At 45.2% G+C, this 19,629-nt stretch overlaps 1 protein-coding gene across 10 annotated transcripts in view; it reads left to right on the top strand.

Moving 5' to 3' along the window:
• The window catches only part of LOC144120462 (citron Rho-interacting kinase-like), a 140,301-nt gene that overhangs the window by 36,752 nt on the left and 83,920 nt on the right, over window positions 1–19,629 (top strand). For 6 of the 10 annotated variants that reach the window (XM_077652880.1, XM_077652876.1, XM_077652877.1 and 3 more), the window contains exons 18-21: window positions 7,208–7,435; window positions 9,699–9,752; window positions 12,643–12,714; window positions 17,711–17,827. In XM_077652880.1, coding sequence (XP_077509006.1) covers window positions 7,208–7,435; window positions 9,699–9,752; window positions 12,643–12,714; window positions 17,711–17,827 — 471 coding nt within the window. The remainder of the gene's footprint in view (window positions 1–7,207; window positions 7,436–9,698; window positions 9,753–12,642; window positions 12,715–17,710; window positions 17,828–19,629) is intronic. The other 4 variants (XM_077652883.1, XM_077652881.1, XM_077652882.1 and 1 more) reach the window with 1 other exon arrangement.

Below are 19,629 nucleotides of genomic sequence, written 5' to 3'. Positions count from 1 at the left end.
CGTGAGGCTTTATACTTTTTAAACTGCGTCCCTCATAGCCGGAGTCACTTTGGGACGTTAAACCCCCATAAACCAAACTTTTTAAACTTTTTAGCTGATGTTGCATGCAACACTAAGGATAAAAGACTTACAAGTTGCAAGCTGGTGCTTCAGTTTTTGCAAGCAGGTGCTTCAGTTTCTTCAACCGGATGCCATTTTTGGGAAATATTTTCTGAAACATTCCCCAATACCATGCAAGTAGCCGGGAACATCTTAGGAACGGTCATTGACATACTATATTTTCGCGATCCTAAGCACCTCCTCAGCTTTTAGCTAGGGATCCAGATGTTTTCACAAGCATGCCTTGTATGAATGTTGAGAAATAAAATTGAATCAATCAATCAATCAATCAATCAATCAATCAATCAATCAATCAATCAATCAATCAATCTTTTCATAACAATATTTGGAAAAAAAAAAAGTTTGTGTGCGAATGTAAGCACCTCTTTTTTTGCTGGGAAGAGTGCGAAACAAAGCTGCCAAGCATGCCTGCTCGCTCTGTGGTCGAGCCGGAGCTGTCAGAGTCGCACGAGCTCCGGCCCTTTGTGTTGCAGTGATACGACACTGCACAACAGATGGCGGCACAGAATGTCAAAAACCATCCGAAAGCATATTACAAATGATAACTCTATCATCCCATTGTTACATGGTCCTGGTATTGTTGGTACAGTAAAAGCTCGTTAATTCGAACTTCACGGGACCGGGAAAAAAGTTAGAATTATCCGATGTTCGAATTATCGAATGGCCTCGAAAAAACTGACAAGAACCATTTGCATTACGGTATATGTACCGTATTTACTCGCGTAACGAACCCACTCGCATAATGAACCCACCCACCGACCCCCGATTTTTGCCCAAGAATTTGGAAGAAAAAAAAAAGCGTCGGTCGTTAATGCTTCCCTCCGTTTCGCACCGTCACGGTCCTCAATGCATTTCTTGGCAGTGCGCCGAGATGCTGCGCAGCGACCTTTTGACGTTAGCTCTATCATAGTGGGGGGAACCGAATTTGACAGAGTGCCAGTGCTTGTTGGTTGCGCAAGCCTCGTTTTCTGTAGTTCGCCTTATCGTGCCCTGGGCAATTGTGGCGGACGCCGTCTACTGCCACTCAATCATTGGAACACGCGATAGCAGCAAGCGCCTTTTGCATCATGATCGCGGCTGACCGTGTGCTTCCGTTGGCGACTGATGGGTGGAAGGATGGACGACACTAGCAAAGGAAAAAAAAAAGTTTTTCGCAAGTAATTTGTCGTGCCCGTCTGAAGTTATAGCCTTTCATGGGCATTGGCTGGGGCTGCGCCGACAGTACTTATCCGTATTTACAAATTAACAGGGCTCGAATTAACGAGTATTTACCGAATTTACTCGCGTAATGGACCCATTTTTTTCCAGAAAAGTTGACATCAGTTTGGAGGGACGGTTCATAACGCGGGAAAAAAAATTTCCAACAGATTTTTTTGGAAGGGTCGAGATTTCATATATATCCATCCGTCCTTCCCTCATCAACAAATGCACGCGGTCAGACGCGTTCGTTCATTTTGACGAGATCTGGCAATTTTGCGCTAGCCGGCGGCGAGATAACGCGGACGTGCTGAACAGCGGTCAAGGTCAGGCGCGCGTTTCCTACTGCGAGGTTAAAAACAGGACAGTGACGAGTGTCTAATGCGAATGTTTAAGCTTTAGCTTAGAGTGCACAACGTCTTGGTGCTCTGCCAAGTTCACAGAGCGCCCCCCCCCCCCTCTCCCTCTTCCCCCACCCCTCTGCAGGATCTCTCCTCAAAATATATAAAAAAACAAAACAAATGTTACCGGCGGCGGCAGCAGCTTGGCGCGCTGCCCCCCCCCCCCCCCCCCCCCCTCCCCCCTCCTTGCTTCCCCCCACCCCTTTGGCAGGAGCTCTTCTCAAAAGATAAACAAGTGGTGATGTCGGTGGCGGGGCAGCATCTTGTAACAAAAGAACTGTAGCACAACCAAGACGAACACAAGAAAGAGGCACACAGGACTAGCGCTAAACTTCATCTAACTTTATTCACTGGCAGCGCAGCAGATATAATGAAAAAACCAGATCACGTGCAGATACCAGGTCACACACACCACTATTAACAGAACCGTTCAAGATATGCCATCTCCGATTTGTATAGATTCAGACGTATCGCTAACGCAATATACGCCTTTCTTTCTTATATGAAATGCCTTCAGTAGTTCTCTTGGCCTAGTATCTTTGCTTTTGCCCAAAATCTTTATCTCATGAAACCATGGTTGACACTTTTTGCAGAACTGGCATCTAGCCTGCGGCAAATATTCTGCCGCTCGAGGGCAGTCAGAACACTCAGAGTAGTGCTGAGGAAAATGTGCACCACTTAGGTCTTTCAGTGAGCGCCCGCGCTCACCTGCCCTTTCATTTATGCACCACCCTGTTTGGCCCACATAGACCTTCCCGCATGACAGCGGTATCTGATATACCACCCCGATGCAGCAATCCGTGAACTTCTTTACATGTCCGACGCGGCAACCACCCTTGTCTTTGCTCGCAATTCGCGCAGAGCTGTGCCATCTTGCGTGGGGCCGAGAAGGCAACCGGCACACCATGTTTGTTAGCCACTTTTTTCATGTGGTGGGCTACCTTGTGCACATATGGCACAACCTCCGGTTTGACAGCCGTTTCTCTGCTGACACATGGCTGCTGCAACTTGATGGTTTTTATTTTCTGTAAGAGGGCTTCAGCAACCGCTGTGATGACAGTGCCTGGGAACCCTGCCGAAAGTAATCTGTCAACCTGCGTGTCATAGCTCCGTTGCATAGTATGACAGCACGATTTCATGAGAGCCGATTCAAGGCAAAGCTTGGCAATGGCACGTTTCACAGTTTTCGACTGAGCCGAAGCATACGGTGTTAGCTGCTTCTGTGCTCGCTGTGCGTATTGCCAACATGCATGACATATACCCACAGTGATGTTTGTCTAAAAACTGTAAAGAACCTCGCACAGGCAGCTCATGCGTGAACCTCAGTCCCCCTTCCATATCTTTAAAGGTATCTAACACAGTGCTCACAGCATCTGTGTACGTCTACTCATTCTGTTTTTTAAAAACTACCAGGAAGTCTTCAACATACCTAAAAACTTTCAGAACTCCCTTCCCCGTTTAACTTAGTTCAAGGGCGCGGTCAATAGATGTTAGAAAAATATTAGTAAGTACAGGCGCTACACAGGATTTAATGCAGATCCCTTGTCTTTGGCGATAAAATTTTCTGCCGTAAGAGACAAACATCACGCTGAGGTAAAATTCAAGTATCCTCATAAAATTATCTATTGAAACCCCTGAGGAGTTCTGACACTGAACAGCACCGCTCTCTTCTATAGCAACTCTTACAGCCACAAACAACTCACTGTGGGGCACAGAATAAAATAAATCTTCAACATCGACAGAAAACACATCACCAATGGAAGCATTTCCTTCTAGAAAACTAATAACATCTTTTGAACTCTTAGTATGAAAAGGATCAGATACAGATAGATGACTTAGGTGCTATTGCAGGTATCTGCTTAGATTAAGCTGCCAAGTGTCCGTCTCGCTAACCACAGATCTAAAAGGCACTGACGGTTTATGCATTTTCGTGGTAAAAAACACTGTAAGCGCATTCCTTTTACTGTTCGTGATGCTACTCGCTAGTCTGTCCAATTTTAAGTCCTTGCACACCTGGGCTGCCTTGCCTTTCAATCTCACGGCGCTGGCTTTCACCGGAACAAAGTTCTTGGCAATAGCTTCACCGGCTCTGACACCAAACTCTTCCTCGGTGAACACCACAGATCCGCCTTCCTTGTCGGCTTGGAGAAGCTGGAGGTTGTTTTCCCTGAAGTAGGACACTATTTTCGTCATGGTATGCTTGTTAGCCCTTCTGCCACTGTTGCACGTCGATCTTGTTAACGCATCCACTCCAACCAGTAGGCATCTTGCCTTGTTTTCTTCAGAAGTCTTTCCTGCTATACGCCTATTCAAGGCCAGAAACTCATGTGCTTCAACATGCGGCTCATGGCTAAACATCGGTCCTTTGCTCAAAACTTGGTTTACTTCACTAGGAAGTTCAACTTCCCCCACAATAGTCACCGGAGTCTTTGCCTGCGTCTTGCTCTTCGTCGCAGCAGTCCGCATCACTTGGTTGAGTGTGTGGGCCCACCAAAACTCCGTCATTCTTCCAATCAGGCGGCGAATTGCTTGGTGCTTGCTCTCTGCTAGCCATCTCGGATCCATGCTGTAGCATATTGTGCGCACATAGTTTTCGCACCTTCTAATCTGTCGCCACAGCTGATCTTTCAAAAATCTGCACAACCGCTTCAGAAGACCTAACGGAGGCTGCAAGTAACCAAAAAGTGCACTCACTTTCGTAGGTATGATGTCCTTCCGAAGGCAAAAGGAAATGTATCTTGACCGGCACGTTGACGCAATGATGATGGAGACAAAGGCATCTAGCTGAGAAGATGACAAGAAGTCACATACAAAAGGGCCCTGAGCTTTTGAAAGATGGTTTAGAAGAACATTTTGTTGGGCTAGATGGTGCATTTTGTAACAAAAGAACTATAGCGCAACCAAGACGAACACAAGAAAGGGGCACACAGGACTAGCGCTAAACTTCATCTAACTTTATTTACTGGCAGCTCAGCAAATATAAGGAAAAAAACCAGATCACGTGCAGATACCAGGTCACACACACCACTATAAACAGAACCGTTCAAGATAGGCCATCTTCGATTTGTATAGATTCACAGGCGTATCGCTAACACAATATACGCCTCTCTTCCTTATATGAAATGCCTCCAGTAGTTTACCCTAGTATCTTTGCTTTTGCCCAAAATCTTTATCTCATCTTGGCAGCATCTTGGTGCGCTGCCAAGGTCTGCGCTGCAGACGGCAGCGAAAATTGAGGAACTCACTAGGCTGGAAAACAAAAAAAGTAAATTCTGGCCGACAAAAGTGGGGGGCGGGTTCATTATGCGAGTAAATACAGCCGTATTTACTCGAGTAACGAACCCACTCACATAATGAACCCACCGACCCCTGATTTTTGCCTAAGAATTAAAAAAAAAAGTCAGTCGTTAACATAACACATTTCTTGGCAGCGGCCAAGATGCCAAGATGCTGCGCAGCGATAACGTCACGGTGGGTTTACCTTTTGACGTTAGCTCTATCATGGGGGGGGAGCGAATTTGGCAGAGTGCCAGCGCTTGTCCGGTTGCGCAAGCCTCGTTTTCAGTAGTTCGCCTTATTGTGCCATGGGTGATTGGGGCGGACCCCATCTACTGCCACACTCAATCATTGGAACGCGCGATAGCAGCAAACGCCTTTTGCAGCGAACGATGCTAAAAGGCAGCGTCATGATTGCGGTTGACAGCGTGTTTCTGGTGGCGACTGATGGGTGGAAGGATGGACGACACTCGCAAAGAAAAAAAAAAGGTTTTCGCACGTAATTTGTAGCGCCTGTTCGAAGTCATAGCCTTTCATGGGCGTTGGCTGGGACCGCGCCGAGAGTACTTATCCGTATTTTCGAATTAACAGGGCTCAAATTAATGAGTAGTTATTTGAGAGTTTTGGAGGCTACGCAGTAAAGAGGGTAGGCGGCCGCCACCGCGGCCACCCACCCCTATCCTCTGGCGCCGCCGGCAGCTGCGCCGGGGATGGCGCCATTTAGGCTTTGCCCACTCTTCCACGGTTTTATCTGATTCCATCATCTGTCCCCGTTTAGGACGTGCGCAGCCTCTAACTATGCGGGGGTGATTTTTTTTTTTTTTTGGCCACGTGCTGTGTGCCAAGCCACCCTGACGTGGCAGCACGTAGTTCGAATTATCGGTAGCGGAACCGACTCGTTTTTGAATTAATGGACTTTTTTATACACACATCTCTATGGAGCTTGGCCGAACCAAGTAGTGTAGTTTGAATTATCCGAAAATTCGTATTATCGAGGTTCGAATTAACGAGCTTTCACTGTATTGGGTTTCATGGCCATGCTGTTGCTTTGTTTAGTGTCATTTGTTTGACAGCCTTTATGGAAGTCTGCACGAGTTAGAAGAGCGTTGCCTACACTTTGATGTTCAGGAGAACAGTAATCATATTTGCTGAAGACAACAGAAACCGCAGCGCCGCTGCGGAATTGTGTGTGGACCGAGCCTGCGTCATGAGATGCTGGAAGCATTAGGACCAGATTTTCAATGGTGCTGCGGTAAGAAGTTCACGGGTCGTAAGAAGCTTATAAGAAGTTTGCAGATTTCGGACGCATGGATGTGGGCCCAAGTCGACGTTGTGACCAAGTCATTTCAGAAGTGTTCAATTACAAACCAACTCGATAGATCGTAGGATGATCTGCTTTTCAGTACAGAGAGCAGCAGCTCTAGTGGCGTGACGAACTCAAGTGGGTTGCACTGAATGTTATTTTTCACACCCACCTCTCACTTCGAGATATTGCCTTGAAAAGGGGGAGGGGGCAGGGTGGAATTTTAGATTTTGTTTTAATCTAAGCAGCCCCTCCTACTCTGGACATCACGATCGTGAGAAAAAAAATTGGGGGGGACACTTAAGCGTCATCTTAAGGGTTCGATGCGATAGCTTTAATGGGTTAATGCCCACATATGCTGAATTGGTCATTCTCTACTTAACATTCATAGATTGTACTTAACATTCATAGATCATACCACTCCCCACTCCTGGCACAGTGGTGCAGCAGTTAAGCAATCCACCACTGCCCCGCAATGGCAGGTGCTGCCTCCGGTGGGGTTTATGCGACCCAGGTTGCTCTTCCTGAGCATCCTCTCACGAGCAATCATTAATTTAAGTACCACGTGCCAACGTACACAATTTTCTCACACTCTGGTGGGCAGGTTGCGATGACGCCACAAGGTTATGTGGCCGAGGTGGCCCACCTGCCTCCTAAGCTGCTTCTCTGGGGATTTTTCGAGGATTTTTCGCTCACGGTCAACGATGGCAACGCTGACAACGCCGGCGCGATGCCAGATTTTTTGGGACTCGGGCTTCTTAACGCTATCATGTTAAAAGAAAGAGGGCGCTTAGAATCGAATAAATACAGTATGTATGCAGTTGCTAGCAAACTAGCTCATTCTGGCAACCATGAACCAATCAAGCACTTACACTCCGCACCTCTGGTGCTGCTGATGTTTGTGTTACAGAAGGAAGAGGAGCTGTCCGAGTGCCAGTTGGACGGCCGGATGGCCAAGCGGGAGGCCAAGCGCTTGGAGGAGAGTGAACGCCTGACACGCGAGCACCGTGATCGCCTCCAGGAGGAGATGGCAGAGCTGCAGAAACAGGCCGAAGAGCTCAGGGTTCGGGTGGCACAGCTGGAGTCATCACTGGCCATTGCTGAGAAGGAGGCCGCATCAGTCAAGCTCACCCATGAGGTGAATTTTTAGTGGCCGTCATGTGTCTAGTTTGTCGGCGGGCACAGCCTTGGGATTGAAGCCTTGTTCCCATGGGGCTGCCTAGCAGCTGTAGTTAATGTTACCACAACTGCTTTTTGGGGACTTAAAGGTGGACTGAGCTTGAATTGTATGTGAAAACTGGAGAGTAATAACTCGGTGGCAAGAGCAAGAGTGAGGAGGTGGGTAATGCACCGAGATTAAGCCCAGACCTTCAAAGCATAGCTGACTGCTTTGTGTGAGTGCTTGTTGCACTAATGGTATGATTTGTAGAAGGACTTGTTTGGCCTGACCACTGCATCATCCATCATCTGCAATTATCAAGAGCAATTGAATTTTGCGAACACGAATTGGCAAAGGTTTGATCATTTGTATTGGGTCTTTCATTACTTTTGTGTTAATATGCTTTAGTCTACCTTTACAAAGTGTGTCAGTTGATAGGGAAGGCCAGTCAGAAATGAAATTCTGTTTGGGGAGGGAGATAGTGAGTTCACCTAGTTCTCCAGTTTAGTTGTTTTATATTTTTATAGAATATCATGTCTACACAACCTCTAATGGCATATGTCTGAACTCTTTCTTTACCGTGCCTATTCAAATTTTTCAGTTTTAACAGTGGTGCAAAATGACCCGTTCTGCACGATCTGGGCCACTTTTGGACGGGTAAAACCATCCAGTATATTAGAAAAGAACTGTGCTTCAGTTCTGAGTTGGTTTTTTTTCATCAGCCATATGAGGAAATATTTGTAAGCTTCTCACAAAACTTGTCAAGGCGTAGCGATCATGGTGAGCATGGCGTCCAAGGTGGTGTCCTCATCTCACACCGGCCTTGCTCAGCAGTGGCGGCGTTCTCGCGATTCCGCAGCATTGTCACTTGACATTGTAGACACAAGTGACAGCTTTGTGTGAAAAGGTGACAACCATTCCTATGATTTTAGTTTGAACAGAGATGGCTGCTTTGCTAATCCTGGGTTATCGACAGGTGCCTGTCTGTAAGTTAAGTTTTTGTTATTGACGAGGTGATTCAATGCTTTCCAAGCTTCTTTGAAGGTATTGGGCATATTCTAAACGATTCTATAGTGAATCAAGTTTTGTCATTACTGCCTAGGGTCACTCTTAGCATGGCACTGCACTGCGAAAGCCTGTAGCATTTCACACGAGCAATTGATTTTTAGTATGGAGCGCTTGAGCGCCCAATTTGGGGGTTGAGCCACGCCTCCATCGCCATTGCCGCCGTCGGTGTAACCGAGGGAACGAGAGTACTGCCGCTCGCTCATAGATAGCGTCAGAGGCTGGGTGGTGCCTTGATGACCCTGCCGTTCGCACCACCAAAGCTGGCATACCAGCTTTCAAATTTTGCTTTAGGAAGTGTCGTAATTGTCCTTAGAATTTTTTTTATTGCGATAGCGTATATGTACAGCTCATTTGGTCGAAAAGCCGTCACTGATCTAGGATTGACAGGAAGGCCTCAGAAACATGATAGAAATATTCCAAGAAGTTTCAATGGAAAAAGCAAATTCGTCAGCATTGGGGTTTGAACCCAGGACATCTGCGTGCCATGCTGGAACACATCGCATATGTCACAAATGGTCGTTGGTTCAAGCATGTTGGAGGGTCACCAAGTGAATGTGTTGTGGTGTATATGAATGTAAAGTGTGTTGCAGATGTGTACTGATGTTATAGTAACTAAAAAGATTAAAACCAGATATGAATATGCTAATTAAGCATCAGAAAAGAAGGAAAAGATGCTATCTTGTCTACTCTTAAGGCACAGCTTAAGCGTCCTCCTAATTTTTCTTTTTTTTTTATTGCTAAAAAAGTTTAAATTGAACAGTTCTGCAGCTTCAAATACTTATTTCTGACTTAGTAACGCATAAAACATATATATTCCAGATTTTTTATTCTCCTATTTTCTGACTGAGTATAGTTAATATTTTTGTTTTTGTGTGAGTATCTCATGTTTTGCCAATTAATTTTTTTTCGTAAGCAATACATATCCTGTTTTTGTTAGGTGCTGTGATGTGCTGCAATGAGGCAAATTTTTTAAATTTATGGGTGAGCAAATATTTTGCACGCACCACCCTGAAATTGCCTGTTTTCCCGCCGTAAAGAAAGAGTTAATGGCTGCGTGTGTTTGCCCCAACCAGCTTTTCGTTAATTTATGGCTTGATCATTGTTTTCGCATTTCCATTATCCTTATGTTTGGGGAACCATGTGCTCTCCTTTACTCTCACACACCCTTTTGCAGACTGAAAAGGCAAAGCTGGAGGAACGTGTTCAGATGCTGAGAGAAAGTTGTGTTGTAGGTAGCACTTCATTTTGCCTGCCTTTGCTGTGCACGGCTTCTTTCGAGTTCTCCACTCTTCTTTCTCATTGCTTGCTGAGTGTCAGCCTTCTAACCTCAGTTTTTTTTGTGCTCCTTTCATAAGCGCTTTTATTTTGCAAGACGGTACAAAGGAATTTAATTACACAAAAGTATGAGTGGAACGTAGATTATGTGGCTGCTCTCTGTCTTCTGGGAAAACCCGACTTTTCATGCTTGTTGTGCCCCAAGCAACATCTGAATGACAAGTTAAATTCAATGTGTGCTTAAAAGGCTAGCATCTCCATAGTGTAGCTGGTAGGTGTGTACAGCTGAAGCCATCTTATAAAAACTGGCAATTTGCAGAAACACATTTCAATAAGGACCCCTTAGTTAGTCTAATTATAACCTTCTTTATGCCCTCGTCACCGAGATTATGGTTTCACTTCTGGATGAATATGAGCAGTAATTTTTAAGAGTGAGCTGGTTTGACGCAAGTATTGGCTTGACATGCAACCATGCACAAGCCAGTGTAGCTCCGCATTGCTTGTGCGTTCAAAATGGCACCTTTTGATCTGAAGGAATGTTTTTACAGTCAGAGTGCGAGCACAGAAATGCAATGGATAGGAATGGTAATGTACACAATCAAAGAATGGTCTGAAAAAATGAGAGAAAGGGGGATATGTAAGCAAATTAGCTGGGTAAGAGTTACTCATTTTGCAGGCTTTTACAGCTCTTTTTTTTTTTTGCCAATGATTGGTGTGTACAGGACTTCTTCTGACATAAATGGGGTCATTGCATTACATCATAAGGAGAAACCAAAAGGATAGCACTGTATTTGCATGTATATAATGTGATGGGGAGTTTGACATTGCGCTAAAAAAAATGATTATAACGAGATTTCAGCCGGTTCAAGCTAACTACAGCCAAGGGCACGGAAAAAACAGTGATGGCACGCAAAAATTTGGAGGCAACACTGCAGAAATAAGCGTGACATCAAGCTCAGCAAAGCCTTCGATGTGTTAACGCTCACAGTCTCCCGCCCAGCAGTGGTCACCATCGTCATTTCGTGCTGCCCGGTCCTGTGCCCGTTCTCCCTTCTTTCCCTACTCCACTCAACTCTTGCAGTGTCTTCCCTTTCTCAGCGGCCCGCGCTGCCATGTTCGATGTTTATAGCCACCCTCAACTATGCCCTTGCGCGCTGCACTGCAAAAAGTTGGCTTTTCCTACCAGCTGCCCAGTCGTGTAGTGAAGGTCGCTGTAGCTATCTTCAGCAGCAAGAAAAAAAAAAACGTTATATTTGCATTTTGATTCCAAATATAACACAAGATGCGTTCTTTAAGCGGTGAACTAACGAAAAAAAACTCGTTAGGTTCATGTAAAGGCAGTATTATCCACGAGGGCCTGGACCATAATGGCAGTGGTGAGAATGCTATGTGGATTGTGCCTGCATATTTCTACAAATGGGTGGCCTTATTGAAATTACACCAGTGCTATGGCTAAATACATTTTCAACTCCCGCAAGGAACCACAGCCAACACAAGGGTCGCTGACATGAGCTACTGCTTGATGCAAAGGGGTCATGACTTGTGTGTATATTTGCGGCAACGCCAAGGGTAATCAACGGAATTGAATCTTATTTCTGTTCCACAAACGATTTTTTTTTCCCAATGTTTTACAGCAGTGATACAGTGGGCATACATTTCCCACATTAGCCTTGGCGGCTGTGCTGTCACTGAAGCTAGCATTATCCAAAATAAGTGTGTCAAACACACAAGGATAGAAAATAGAAAAATAAAAGGAACGGTTAGTAGGCCCCTCCGACTGTGTACCGTGAGGACACGGTGTGATAGCTGCTTTACTGCTGTTCTCACTGCTGTGTGTGCCACCTTCCTGTCATCACTACTTGACCTCGCATTTTATCTTGCACTGTGCCTCTTCCCATGGTTCACGTTCCTTTCATTAGAATTCTTTGCATGCCATTCTTGTGTTTGGCTCTCCTCTTATCTTGCGATTCGCTACCGTTATGCTTCATTCTTGGCCACTTGTGCCTGTATTTCCAGCTCTTTCCACACTTCACACTCTCATCACCGTGTTTCAACTTTTGTGACGTCTTTAAATCATTTATCCATATGCAGTCTTCTCATATTGCGCGCTACTGGTGTCATTTCTCGTGCACAGTGCCTGACATGTCATCAGAACGCAATAGCATGTTTTAGCAAATGCTACTGTATACCACTACTGCCTCATTTCATTTCATTTTCTTAAAGACCCCTCGTTGGGGTATTGCATAAGCGGTGGAATCAGCAATCAATGCCACATGTGTTTTAGACACATGGCAGATGCTCCCGCTACAACTGTTGTGCATGTAGCTCCAGGCGTCACAATTGCAGCATTTGTCTAACTATGCATTTGTGCTTAACTGGTGCTGACGTTGGCCATGACAGAAGCATTGTGCAGCGAGCAAAAGTGTTCTTATGTAGCTCTCTTCTGTCACTCCATGTTGCCGCAGAAGAGCTAGGGTGTCTTGTTCCTGGCTTCGGTACCACATTTCTGCCAGGATAATGGCATATTGTCCTGGCAGGATAACACAGCTTTTTCCGCCAACAAATGCACCGTGATGTGGTGTATGAAAAGTTATTTTGAGTACGGCTGTTTTCCAAAGCTGCATCATCAACTGCTCCTCTGCTAGGTGTCTAAGCATGCAGCATTGCTCAAAATTTGTTGTACTGCTTTCAAAGACATTCTGCAAGCCATCTTTCTCTACGGATTGCTTAAGTTCCCTTTCTCCCTTTTGCGTGGTTTGTGTTTGTTCCTTTTCCAAATTGCAGGAGACAGTGTTCTCACTGTAGGGGCTGCCTTCTGTCCCTGTTTCTCTTTCGTTTTGCAGTCAACTAAAGATCTTGAAGCCAAGTGTGTGTCGAAGGCTGACGAGTGTCGGGAGCTGACCATGAAATGCAAGGTATGCTCTAGAATCTGTTTTGTCTTGTGAAGTTGTTGCTGCCCACAGCTGGGTAGTCGCTTTCCTTACGCAAGAAATCGCTAACAGCTTCACGCCTTTAGCATGATTCACTATATATGTGAAATTGACATTCATGCGGAAAAGTAAAAGGGATTTGCATGCATGACATAGGACAGTGAGAGCATGGTATGGATGCAAAATAAATGCCACCGTGCATTAGGCATGAATAAAGCACACACTGCCCAGGACAATTACAACTTGTGTTAGCTACATGAGGTATTATTGTAATGCTGTATGGGCTCAAAGTTTTATAGGCTCGTATGTTCATGTATAAGAATAGCATCTGAACTGGCTACACTCGTGTGTACTAATTTGGTCTTTTCTCGTTTGAGCATTTCGTGTTACCCCTGTTTAATTGTGCTGATCTTGTTTTTAGTGGATCTGTGAACTAGCCTTTAACAGTCTCCTGGCTTGTTCAGGAGTCCTTTCTGGTATACTGATGTCCAGCCTCATTTGTGCCTCGTATCTGCGACCCCCTTGTCTCTTGTCTACTACCTTTCAACCCTCTTGACATCTACCCTGTCTCTGTGGCAGCTCCTCTATGCCACAGCTTTGGTTATGATGTTTTATTATTTTATTTTTGTCTAGTAGTGATGCTGCCTTCTGCTTGCCACATATGTATGACCTAGTGCTGTGGTTTATATACTTTCCTGGAGAATTTTTGCCTGAATTTGAAAATTTTTGCTCTTTTTCTTGCCAGCTTGGCTGCGCATGGCATGCTTTTGTGAAATGTTGAACTTTTTTTTTATGAACACAGAAAAGGCTCAGGTTTTCTGAAATTTCAAACAGAACTCCACACAACCTGCTAACAAAACATCTCCTGTGATGAAGCAAGTCTGGAGTAGCAGCTTTGAGAGATTTATGTTGTGATGCCGTTGAACTTTACAAGTTCCTTCACAATACTGGCTGATATGGTAGTTGACTGCAGAGCACTACACAGACCCACTTTTTGAGGTATGGACTGGGTTTGCCGACTGCTTGTCTTATGCGAGCTGGGTCCCACTCTATTGAAAATCATCCTACATCATGGTCAAATGTTTAAGGGAAACCCCAAGGTGGAGTAGCCGTATGGCTGCGCTTGGGTGGATGCCAATGAGTAATTACTCCCTTATTACAATCTTGCATCACCTTACACAAGTCTTGCCTGATCTGGTCCAGTACAGTTAGCCCAGACAGCTGGGTTAGGTGACAAAAGGTGATTGGTCCAGTATGCACATAGCTTCCACTATCCTAGCAGCTTTAGGGTGCACGGAGTACGATGCCGATTGAAGTCGTGGTGGAGTGGATGCTACATCATTGCAATTGTGGCTTTTATTCCGGTCGTTTGGGAAGGTTTTTAGAATATTTACAGTAGAACCTCAATTATTACTTTCACAGAACTGCGCTAAACCGTCGTATATTCCGGGCATCGTATATACTGGAAATTTGGCACTATTGATGCACTCACATAATAAACACACCCACTGCTCTGGCTGTTGAAATGACTTATATTTCTTTTCTCACATGTTATAAAAGTTCCCCTGTTTTCGTTCTGTGAGAATCAGTACTGAGACTGTGCCGTCAGGAGGCCTTTTGGCGTCAACGATGCGCATGCACTGCTGTCACTCCGTATTAGGGAGGTGTTACATGCGCCCCGAAAACGGATGATTAGACAACATGCCAGAAATACATCTGCTTCGACTCTTCGGAGATGTTTTGTGACACGTCGTACTAGCATGGGTAGGAGCAGAAAAAAAAAAATATCAAAATGTTCATATGCAGCGCAAATGCAGGACTGGAGTGCAGCCACACCGGCGGTGCTCTTCCTGCAGCAATGGGCAGTCTGCCATGTGACAGTGCTCCGCTTGCTCAGTGTTGCTAGGCATAACATGCTCCGCAGAGGCTGCTGTAGAAAGTGCTTTTGAACTAGCCACTGCTGATCATAGTAAAGTCTAACCTTGTTATCCACAACACAATAAATTTACATGAATGAAACTTACAACTGATCTCCGTAACGCCTTCGTCAGCAAAACGAGTGGAAAATTTGGCCAAGCGAGCGCCTCCTCGCCTCGATACCTTGCAGACTCCAAGCCATCAGCAGAACTGTGACATCTGCCAATAAGTGCTTGGCCAGCCTATTTCATTTTGGATCGTTTCCACCAGTCGTATGAAGTGGGACGTGTATAATTTCCCATCGCATAATCCAGATTTTTAATGCATTATCACTATGAGAGATTCACAAGGCCCACACTGATTCGTTGTAAAATGCAGGTCATCGCTTGAACAATGGACACATAATTGGGGTTCTGCTGTATATTGTGAAGAGAATAAACCAAAAAAAGTGCATAGTTAACCTACTACTGACTTTGTCTCAAACCGCATAAAGTGTTGGAATCATATTTGTGCAGGTACACCCTGTCGGAACCTTCAACGCTAAGACGAGTGGGATTATATCCATCTGAATTCTTGGCATGCCCTAAAGGGATATGGCAGTGCTTTGAAATGAATTCTTGGAACATCCAGAAAGTTGCTGTCAATTGTCATTTGTGTGACTTCAGCACATTCAGCGCATTCAGTGGAGAGGTTTATCAGCACTCGTTTAAACCACTATAACAGGAAAGATTGCAGATTTAGATTCATGAGTTAAATATGTGCTCCAAGAAAATAAAATGTGAAGCTAAAGTAAGTGAACAACACTGCTTGAAATTTACACCAGGAAGCTTTAGAACTTTCACAAGAAAGCTTTTTGGAGGCTGGGGGCACACACCACTGCTTTGAAGGAATGTGTCTTAACCTGGCCCTGGCAAGCCCATAGTCCAGGCTAAGTTGGGGTAAACTGGAAAGCCTGGGTCCAGCCAGAGGCCACTCCGCAAGTTGTGCTGGGCCCGTTTCAGTAAGGTTAGGTCTGTGCAGTGCTCTAGTTGACAATTACTTCATTGAGTGAAATGCGAGTCTGCTGTTTGTGCTCATTTTGTTGTCATTGTAATTTTCAGCAGACCTTAAGAACCTCAGGTGGTTGCAATCAAGCTTGAGCTTAATACTGTATATACTTGCTTAATGAACCCACTTTTTTTTCCAGAAAAGTTGACATCAGTTTGGCAGGAAGCTTTATTACATGGAAAAAAAGTTTCAACAGATTTTTGGGGAGAGCCGAAATTTCATATACGTCCGCCTTCCCGCCTGTCCGTCCGTCCATCATCAACAAAAGCACGCAGGCAGATGCGTTCGTGTCGCCGGTGTTTAGCATCGTTCACTTCAAAAGGTGTTCGCTGTATCATGGTGCAGTGCAGTGAGATAAAGCGAAGGTCGATCGCAGTGAGATAAAGCGAACATGCTGAACACCAGCTCTGCAGGTCAGGTGTGCATTTTTTATGCTAGGTTAAAAAAACTCACAGTGCGGTTTTGAGTATGTAATGTGAATGTTTAAGCCCAGCCATCATTAGGGGTTAGGAATTTTTGCTCCCAATTTCGAGCTCGCCATATTGCTTGGGGGTCTGAAGGTCCTCTTTTCTTCATGGTATTTCAGTGTAGAGGATGTGTACAGGAGCGTTCTGGTTTAAACTTCTATGCTCTTCTCCAGTGCTGAAGTGCTTGCCAGCTTTCTAAGCATACAGTAGCGCAGCCGGTGCTTCTGTCAAAGGTGCACAATGCCTTGGCGTTCTGCCAAGTTCTTGGCAAGGTCTGCGCTGCGGGTGGCACTAAAAGCTAGCCGCTTAAAAAGAAAATAAATTCCCAACAACAGAATTGGGGGGGTTCATTATGCGAGTGGATTCATTAGGTAAGTGTATACGACATGTAAAAAACAACTATGTATTAGCTCCGATGAATTTTTCAACTGAAGCACAATCAGTAGAAGTAATGTTAAGGGCCACTGATACTAGGGGGGATATTGAGGGAGATGGGTAGGCGTATTGTGGCAGGGAAGTTGTATTGCTTGCTTGCTGCCTATTTTTATAGCTCTTATAGCAGTGTGGTTTGTACAGTGACATCTGTGTATGTGTGCCTTCCTGCACTTGGAAAGCAGTATGCATGCATTGATAATTTGATGGCAAGTATGTAGATGTCAAAGTGCATGCCTAAGTAGTGAAAGAGCAGCTTGTAGTTTTGTACATTTTTGATACCTGCTGGGCACCGCAGAAGGTAATAGTGTACCTCTACTATATTCTCCTCATGGATGCAAGTATATATATATTATGCTATTGCATATTGTAGATCGGTGCAAACTGTGGTGCTTCCAGTATTCTTACATGGCCATATTGCCAACATTTTTATCATCTCGGAGAGCAGTCGCTCTAGTAGAGCTGCCTATTTTTGAAAATGTTTACTCTTGCAATTCTGTGGTGCCTTCTTGTATTTGTTCCATTTTCTCTGATGCTTGCTCAGGGTCACCTACCTGTATAACGACTTCTCTTAGTTCTCCTCACTGATGGGCTTAAAGTGCAAAAGTGTGCATCTTGAGTTTCTTTCTCTTTTTTTTTTTTTAATGCATATTGGCGACATTTCAATAGAGGCAAAATGCAGAAACACCCATGTGGCAAGGTTTGCGTGCATGCCAAAGAATTTCAGGTAGCCTAAATTTATATTTTAAACCCCCACTAAAATTCTCCTCATAGCCCGTGGTGTTGCTTTTGCACATAGAAGCCCATTAATTTAACTCACAGTCTTTGAGGAGCCAGCATTATGTGAAGCCATTTCCCATTCGTGCCGCCTCATTTTGTTTTGTATGTGTGTCTGCCAGTCCTGTATGCAGCATAGGTGTTCTGAGATGTTGGCTTGACTTTTCTTTGTTGACCAGCTTGGAATGACATATGCTGGAGCATGGCTCTTTTCGGGTTCCACCTCATTTCGGCTCCTTATTCTAGGTTATTATTTTGCATGCGTCTTTTATTTCCTTTTTTTTTTGTCCCCCCCCCCCCTCCCCCTCCCATTGGCTCCCATGGCAACCTGCGTGAGCCAGGTGCTTCAGCTGGAAGCACAGCGTGAAGTGGAGGTGCGCGCACAAGCCGTGAACAACTCCAGGGAGCTCGAGGAGGAGCTCAAGAAAGAGCGTGTCAAGTCCGACAAGCTACTCAAGGTGAGGACGCACAAAGAAATCGGGCCTCAAGTGAGGCTGGCTGTTACATGCCAGATTCAGTGGTACATACCAACAAACAAGAGCAGCCTAGACAAGAATAAGAAAGGACAGGAGACGCACAATCCACTGGAGCATGCTTAAGCGTCTTGTATGTCCTGTCTCGTGTCATTACTACTTAAGTGCTGCCCTTGAAACTGCTATGTGCAGTTGAAATGGAGCAAGATTCTGTTTAAAGTGGTAGATTTGGTTGACGGGTGCAATCTTGTTGTGCAGTTAGAAGCATTTTATGAGCAGTCTTACACCCAGGCTCGACGGGCATGTGACGGCATTGCATAGTCAAGCCTGATTATATCGAACTTGATTAGATCGAATTATCCTTTATCGCAAATAATTTCGGAGCACCATAAAGCTACAGTGTAAATTTATAGGAAAATGTATGACTATGTTGTGCAAAAATTAGCTGTCACATGCAGTAGATCGAACTTCGGGCAGCACCGGGCGACTCATGAAGCTGGCTTTCCCTCAACTCATCTTCAAGGGTTAGCTTCCACACAGGTTCCGTCAAACTTTGGACAATTCCGGTCGACTCAAGGAACTGGCTTTCCCTCGGCACATTTCCAGAGGTTAGCGTTTCCGCATGGAGCTGTGGGTGCTATTGGTGCTATGCTGCTACGTCATGTGTGCAAGCCAATGATGATGCAGACTTTTCATGATGTCGGTGGTGGGCGTGTACCCTGCCAACCAGAATATCCATTTTTACCGCATTACGCCAGTTGTGCCCATGTTTTCACACAGTTTGCACGTACGGTGCATCGTGCTGCCATCGACAATTTTGCATGGTTTTTGTTCTCTCTGTGTGCGCACAATGGCAGCAGCCAAAAGCAGAACCTCTCCTTTTCCATGAAACTGGAAATTACCAAGCGAGTTGAACGCAGTGAGAAGAAATCCGAAGTCGATGCTGCACACATGTTTCTGAGAAACACGCTGAGCACCATTTTGAAGAACAAGGCTGACATTCCAGCTAAAATGCAGAAGAGACCTGGCGGAAAAAGGAAGTCTCTGCGATGCTTGCAGAACATGCCTTCATTTCCGGTGACCTACAGGTCCAATCAAAGAGCATGAATGACCTGCAAACTTTTTGCCAAGTGGCTGGAGTCTTTGAACGATGACCTGGTGGGCCAGGATCGCAACGGCTGCTTCATCGTAGACAACGGCTGTGACCGCCACTGCCGAACGCTGCATTGGTGCTTCAACCATTGGGCGGGGGGATAATCCACGCAGTGAAGGTTGGCTGTAGGAAACGTCTGATTGAATGGCTCCTGCTGAACCTGAGACCTAAAAATCGACCTATCAGGCACCCTGTCTGCGCTGAGTAGGTTATGGAATGGTGCCGAAAATGAGACTATACAGAACTGCTTCTGACATTGTGGTCTTTGGTTTCCCGGAAAAAACAGAGCAAATTCTTTGTCATGTGAGCTCAACAAAGCTGTTGTGGGTCTTGATGATTTGTGGAACTAGTTGTCCGAATTTCTAAATGCTATCTGTGACGGGGCAGCCGTAAGTGACTTATCTCTGGACGATGACATTGAGACCGCGGAAGAGCTTGTGGACGAAGACATCATTGCCAGCGTTGCAGATAACCAGGCCATTACTGATGTGAATTGTGACAAGGACTTGTGAGAACCTGTGGCCACATGCTTCGACGTGCTCCGTGTGTTTGGCATGGCTCGTCGCTATTGCATGCATGTCGATAGGAGGCTGCAGTCTAAGCTGTTTCAAGTCCATCAATAACATTGAAAAAT

This window comes from Amblyomma americanum, chromosome 2 (assembly GCF_052857255.1).
Source record: "Amblyomma americanum isolate KBUSLIRL-KWMA chromosome 2, ASM5285725v1, whole genome shotgun sequence".
NCBI classification, from domain to species: Eukaryota; Metazoa; Arthropoda; class Arachnida; order Ixodida; family Ixodidae; genus Amblyomma; species Amblyomma americanum.
The sequence above is the reverse complement of the archived record's forward strand: the minus strand, read 5'-3'. Positions and strand labels throughout refer to the sequence as shown.